Consider the following 7,368-nt stretch of genomic DNA (forward strand, 5'->3'; position numbering starts at 1 on the left):
TTATAACTTCTTCCCAAAAGCAAAAAAATTACTTATGCAAGTTCTCAGAAGCATTTCTCTATCTTGGACAAACACCTTAGATTTCTAAAAAGTACTTTTATTGCCGCCCGGTTAGAAATATACCCTTTCACAACGATTTGTTTCACAAGGAAGAAATTATTTTCTAATTTCCTCTTATTTGGTCATAAGAAATAAATTTTCAGTATATCACACCTAGAAAAGGTGCCTAAAAAAATCTGCAAAGTTCAAGGAGTTGTATATGGCCTAAAGGAGTAGTTTAAAATAGGGAAAAGAAGTGCACTCAAAAGATACACTATTAGAAAGGATTTAATAGTCGTCACAAAATTGCTTTCCTGTAAAAAGACAATTCTCGGGACTCCTTACCTACAGCATATTTAGTTAAGTAATCATTTTCTTTCTTTATTTCCTTGAACAGCAACGTAAAGTATAACATTATCAAGGTAGGAACTAGCAAATACATACAAGAGGTCGACGGAATTGCTTATGAAGACATGACCATAATTGATTCAAACACAAAGATCCTCCTCTATACAAATTTGACCAATTAATACCAAGTGTAACATACTTTGATACTTCATACAACAATAAGTTCATCCGCAGCCAAGTAGAAATGACGTGTAGAAATATTGCCATTCTAAAACTGACAAGTTTAGATGAACACAGTACATAGCTTGCTCTTTTTGCTGCAATAAGATTCAGATATTGAACACGAAGCCATCTACATGAGCATCCGTATTAACACTTGGAGCTTGACAGAAGCAATGCCCCGGGGTAAAGAAGTCCATAAACCACCTAGGTAATCTTTGATCGATGTTCCATGCACAGGAATGGAAACTGAGTAGCAACGAAATGAAGCCAGAGGGAATTGTTTACAAGGGAAAGGACACTGATTCAACTGATAAATGAATGCACAGTCCATCTACCTGTCATATTCAGTCAAATGTGTGGACGGGTATAGCATATACTATCAGTTTGTGCATCCACTTATGCATTGCTTCTTATGTGTATTTACCTAACCATCGAGGACTATGAAAACGAGGGAAGTTACCATTTAAGGCACATCTACAATGGGGGGAATGCGTGGAAACCCTTGGAAGTCTTTTCTTTGTTCAACCCCTGCAAGAGAAGTACGAGCAAGTGATCACTGAAGAAAAATATGCAGATAAAGAACAGAGCAAAATAGGGAAAGAGTGAAACTCACAAGCTAGATGAAACTACTACTTTGTGGTCTAGTGATGAAACAGGATGACAACAGCTAACATCAGAGAATTCACTCATTACAGACCGATAACCTTCCGAAGCACACGGAGAGAAATATATCTCCGATGTTTCTTTCTGCGTGTTTGTTGTTTTCCCTCCATTCCATTTGGCTGTGACGCCACCACCTGACTATCCCAACTTCAAAATATATTAGCTAATCCAAGAGTAAACAGAAACATGGAAATACCAAAGGCAACAGAAACATGGAAGTAATCTTGAATAATGGAAATACCAAAGGCAAGAAATTATTTGGGAACTACATTAATTTGATTCTTTCTTAAAGAAGCTGGTAGATCAAATACATAATACCCCCTTCCCGCGGCGGAAAAGGACACTATGAGAGAAGAAAGAACCAAGTCCTTTAATATTAGCTACTGATGCTCCTAGAGTCCACCTATCAAGTTCCTAATACTTCCTACTAACACTAGGAATATACTGATTTACGCAATGAAAGCAAAGTATAAATATGCAAATTCCTATCCAGAGAACTAGAAAAGAAACAACAAAATTGACAAATAAGAATCAAATGGTCCATACATTGGTTAGGGCTTTAATTTGTACAATGATGATTGTTATATCATCTGTCCGGTTTTCATGGTCTAGCCACAGTTTGTATGATTCTCCAGCAATGGCTGAACATGCATCCCTAGGATCTGCACATCTATTTACCTGCACAAGAAGGAAGAGTTAAATAGAAAACTAGGCATAAAATGTTAACAATGACTTGACAAATGGTGGATGAGATCAGGTGAAAGTTATCTGCTCATATTTGGAGATAGATAACAATGATTTCAATTAATGATCAGAAAATACAAGATCCGGCTTTAATACAAAACTGCTTTTTCAGCTCCAGTAATTTGTTGGCATAACTAGCACTAATCACCTGAATACGAAGTGCCACCAGTTTTGTCAAAGCGAAGAGTAAAAAAAAGGGGTTTTTTTTTTTTTGGGGGGGGGGGTGTTTAACATATGCAGTGGCTGTAAGGCAAAGCACAATTAATGCATTTAGCAAAGAAAGGCACAAATGGAAAAAAAACAGACACACATATATACACACATAATGAAAGAAAAAAAATACCTACAAGGACAACAAAATATATGGAAAGAAAATTTACTTGTTCCAGTAATTTGTTGGCATAACTAGCACTAATCACCTGTATATGAAGTGCTACCAGTGTTGTCAAAACGAAGAGTAAAAAGAAGAAAAGAAAAAAAGAGGGAGCATCAAGGTATGCAGTAGCTGTAAGCACAAAGCACAATTAATGCATTTAACAAAGAAAGGCACAAATGAAAAAAACGGACACACGTATATACACACATAATGAAAGAAAAAAATACCTACAAGGACGGAAAAAAAATATGGAAAACAAAATTTGTAATAAATTGAAATATATGAAGTGAAAATTACGTCAATCAAGTTCAGAAACCATCTTATATTCTACAATTCAATGAACATATACAATTTTAAGTTTCTAATTTTATCTTTAGCTTGACTTTTCAAGTCAAGAGATTTAGCTAGTTTTATCGTACTAAATTTCTTATTTCCTATCTTTAATTATTAACATATTCATTCAAAATGTTTGCTGATATTGCTCTTTAGAAGCAGAGTTTGGTATGTGGTGCACGCCATATCACCTTGGTCCTTGCATCAGAGTATCGCATGAAGCGAAGCGAAGCAAAACACCTGGTTTGATGTGCTCCTAGTTCCAGAACACACCTCAAGTGAGCCTTTAACAAGGCTAAAAGCCATATAAGTATAAAAAATGATGAGTAGAGTTGGTCTTCCATCAACAAGACACAAAGGATACCAACAGGAGAAGATCAAAAAGATGGAAAGAAGTGGAAGAAAAAGAAAAGCAAAGCTTTCAAGAACTTCCTCCTGCTTCTAAATAGATAATAGGCTCAGCATTGAAGTGAGATTAAAAAAAACTGTAATGTAAATGCAGACAATTCATCTGATTTAATTTATCTACTGTTGCTTTGCTGGTTTCGATAGACAATTCATATGTCTGGCTTCACGTTCCTAGAGGAGAATTGTATGATAGATGAAAATGTGGCACATAAGGGAGTGCTATGTCATCGAATATACGTAACGAAGTCAAACGGTAAATTCTACATATGAGACCATCAACATCATGATGGAGTGAGTGTTGAGCCTCTACGTCCCAACATATTCAAAAGATGTTTTTGCAGAAATGCAGATATTAACCAGATACGACAAGATTAGAAATCAAAATTTTGACAGGAGGTACAAGTACCAGACATAGAGGATGAAATAAGAGAAGTTCGCCTAATATTGTTTAGCCATGCTACATAGACCTCCAATTCAATCATCATTGTGTTGCACCTATAGACCGGTGGATTTAAAATCACAAGGGAAAATTGTCTCAGAAGATCTATAACCTCTCGACCAGGCAAAGTGAGTTAGTGAAAAACAGAACAGAATGGAAGTAAATAATGCATGTAGCACATACCAACTAGTTGAGACCAAAATATAATCGAGAACGCTTTTTTTTTGGCCAGGAATATAATTTGCAAGATGTAAAGAATCTCTAGCTTCACAGTATTATTGAATATTTGAGTACAACACGTCTAGATTGAGCTAAGTGGATATAGATGATTCATATAACTAACCACAACTGGATTAAGACTGAGGTGCAATCTAATAGTTTCTATGTTTTCTCATTAGATACTAACTTATCTCAAGCTAAACTACATGGAGTTACTAACTACTCAAGAAATGGTAATGGGCTTATCCTGTACACAAAATTCCTATGCAGTATGCAGCCTTACCCTCTTATTTACAAAGAAGCTGCTGTACCACGAACCTATGACCAAAAGGTAACCAAAGGAGCAACTCTAATATTGTCCTAGGCTCGCCCTTAACTATTCAAGAAAATATGCAACTTAAAATTCCAACAGGAACCCTTACTTTGGATTTTCTCTAAATAACGTCAGAGTGGAGAGCTTGAAATAGGCTATGACACAAGCTCAACTGCTTGACTAATAGTCATTCCAAACAAGGAAATGTGCCATATAAAGTACAACAACATACCCAATATATTTCCACAAGTGTGGTCTGGGGAGTGTAGTGTGTACGTGGACCTTACCCCTATCTTGTGCAGGTAGAAAGGGTGTTTCCAATAGACTTGTGAGAGAGAAACCAACTCAATTGAAGAAATGCACAACATAAACGACAATTCTTAGACACTGTTCTGTCCTACAGCTGATCAGTAGGATATGTGAGACTCTAAAAGACAGAGACTGCAAAAGGTTAGCTAGCAAAATTAAGGGATGTTCACTGCTTTATGTCCAAGAAGCTCCAAGCTACCACCAAAGTGATTTACCTAAGACAAAAGTTCAGAAAATAATGTGCTATCCTTCCAACTTGATTTTTAATGGCTACCTGAAAGTATAAAGTTGATCTCTTTAACATTTCCCCTTCCTTTTCTTTTACTACAATTCTTTTCCATTGCATCCATTGTCCAGACTTAATGCAATTTTATGCCAAGCATCTTATTTGGAAACTCTCAAATGCAACAAAGTAAGAAGAATCTCAGCTTAATGTAGTATAGCTTCCACTAGGGGAAATATCATCAAGATTGAACTTCACGTGGTAGATACATACAGATATACTAACAGACACACATATATAGAAATAAATAAAAATACTAGCTCAGATTTGACATAAATGACATCTACTATCTTGATGAAACATAGCATGTCATACAGAAATGCTGATATTAATAGTGCAGAGAGCCACACCACCAGTGACAGGTTGCTAACAATAAAGATGAACTAAAACAAACAATAAATAAATTCCAGTATATTTTAGCATTAAATAAAGTAAGCCTTACCATGTCCACCACAGTTTGGCTGGAGAGGAACTCAAAGACACCATCACTTGCAATCACAAAGAAAGGATGACTATTTGTGAGCTGTACTGTTGACACCTCTGGGACAGCAACTACACCAATACTTTCAGCAGTACTATCTCCAACACTTCGCGTAAACGCTGTCCCCGGATACATCCCATTTTGAACCCACAACCTTGGCGGATCACCCCCTTCTGTTTCCTCGTCCCCCCACGACTGAATATCTGGATCCTTTAGACCTTCCACTTGATCAACACTAAGAACTCTTGCCCCACAGCTTTTCACTCTCTCGCATTCATCTTTCCTAAATGGTGTCTGATCAGAAGACAAATCTTTGGCAACAACCCTATTCCCTTCCTTAACAGACAACACTGCTCTTGAATCACCTACATTTGCCACATAAAGCATGTCTCCAACAAGAAGAGCAGTTATAGCGGTTGTCCCACTCATGGAATCATCAATATCACTATTACTATGAAGTTCTTCATTTGTTCTTGAAAATGCAGAATTGTAAGCCTTAACAGGGTCATCTAACAATGTAGGATCGTCCGATAAAATCTCGACAAGCCTATCCCTAACAAACAATGAACACTGAGTACCAAACTGTCCATGCCCATCAAACACACCAAAGAAATGAACATTTGGATTACCCTGAAGTTGTGTTCTGATACAATAACTATCCTGATTCTCTTTCTCAGGGGATTCAGGGTAAAACCCACGTTGGGTAAGCACAGAGTACTCTAACTTAAAGTTATGGGAAGGAACTTGAGCACTATCTACTGACCTGCCAGCAAGAATATGTGTTTGAGCTTGAGCATATGTACCCAAATCTTCCCTATTATCACCATCTGAGGATCCTGGGTACCTACAACAACACTTCCCATGTACACAACCCATATCTCAACACAAAATTCAAGAACCAAGCAGGGTTGCAGACCAACTGTTTGCAAAAAGTCCAGAACGAGACAGCAAGACAATTCTGGGCTAAGAAGGTCAAATTTGCATACCCATTAGCAGCATTGTTTTGGCCAAAATGGGGTTCTTATTCAAACCCGTGAGAAATATAGGGACAAACAAGGAAAAAAACAAACCCTAATACCAAAGCAGACAAACAAGGATTTATGTCTGGGAACAGAATTGGGTGTCAGGAAAAACGATTAAAAAAAGGATACTTTGTAGAAGAAAATTAGACAAGAATGGAACAAACCCAAAACCCAATGAACAAGAAATGATCAAAATAAAGACCCTAACACAAGCAAAGGATTAAGGAAACTTTTAGCCCTGATCATACGTTTGGTACTTTTTATTAAAAGAACATTGAGATAGAAAGACAACGTGTGTTGTTTGGGTTTGTGGGGTCTTTCAAGAAGAAAAATGGCACCTTTTTCCAAACAGTTCTTGGGAAAATGATAATCAAATGTAGATGAATAAAATGGTTGATTTTAAAAGGGATAGGAAATGGTGGCCTAGTATTTGGCTTATGTGGGGATAGGGGGTGGGGGATTGTGCAGAGGCAGAGAAAGAGGAGGAGAGGAGCCCATTATGTCTCTTTCCTTTCAATTTTCAAGAAATGACATGCAAACAGAGAAATGTGTCTTTGCAGAGAATACGACACCACATTGAGACAAAGGAAAATACAATGTCACGGAACACTGGCACTATTTTTTAGTCTATCTTTTTTCAATTTTATTTAAGGTCTCCCTTGGACATATATACTATTTTAGTATTCACCTCCGTTTCTATTTAATTGATATAGTTTTTTACTAATTAATTTATTTCAAATAAAATATAATTTTTATATTTAAAAATAATATAGTTTTAAACTTTATATTTTATTAATTTTACTATTATAAGCTTTTATATGCATACAAATTTTATATTAGTTTCATAAAGCTTTTACCTTTTAATCTTTTAAAATTATAAGTTTTTAAAAAAAAATTTAAACTGTTGAATCAGAATATGTCATATAAATTGAAATAGAGGGAGTATTTATCGACTTCAAGTTTTGAGCTGTGTTATCAAGTCATTCGAAGATTTGATGGATACCTCCATATAACGTGATATTTGTAACCTTAAGAATAAGATAAGTTATCTACTATAATACATAAAGTGATATGATAATGTATAGACTATTTATAATATATGTGTATATAATTTAAAATCCTAAATTTTAATATTAGAATACTAGTTTAAATATAAGTATTTATTACTG

The 7,368-nt window shown here is 35.7% G+C and overlaps 1 protein-coding gene across 4 annotated transcripts; it reads right to left on the reverse strand.

Annotated features, from left to right (window-relative positions):
• Positions 1 to 498: 498 nt before the first annotated feature.
• LOC107817486 (putative protein phosphatase 2C 35) lies at positions 499 to 6,755 on the reverse strand. Of its 4 annotated transcripts, none has more exons than XR_001655201.2 (5): positions 5,139 to 6,755; positions 1,819 to 1,950; positions 1,223 to 1,410; positions 1,070 to 1,137; positions 499 to 944 (listed from the first exon to the last, which is right to left on the reverse strand). XR_001655201.2 is itself a non-coding variant. In XM_016643326.2 (4 exons), the coding sequence occupies exons 1-4, from the start codon at positions 6,051 to 6,053 to the stop codon at positions 1,131 to 1,133; spliced, it is 1,242 nt and encodes a 413-aa protein (XP_016498812.1). In that variant the 5' UTR covers positions 6,054 to 6,755; the 3' UTR covers positions 499 to 1,130. The 4 variants fall into 4 exon arrangements, 1 of the variants encoding a protein (XP_016498812.1); XR_012711626.1 differs by having other exon boundaries at positions 1,223 to 1,406; positions 5,139 to 6,717; XR_001655202.2 differs by having other exon boundaries at positions 499 to 1,137; positions 1,223 to 1,406; positions 5,139 to 6,724.
• Positions 6,756 to 7,368: the final 613 nt, after the last annotated feature.

This window comes from Nicotiana tabacum, chromosome 7 (assembly GCF_000715075.1).
Source record: "Nicotiana tabacum cultivar K326 chromosome 7, ASM71507v2, whole genome shotgun sequence".
In the NCBI taxonomy this organism is placed as follows: Eukaryota; Viridiplantae; Streptophyta; class Magnoliopsida; order Solanales; family Solanaceae; genus Nicotiana; species Nicotiana tabacum.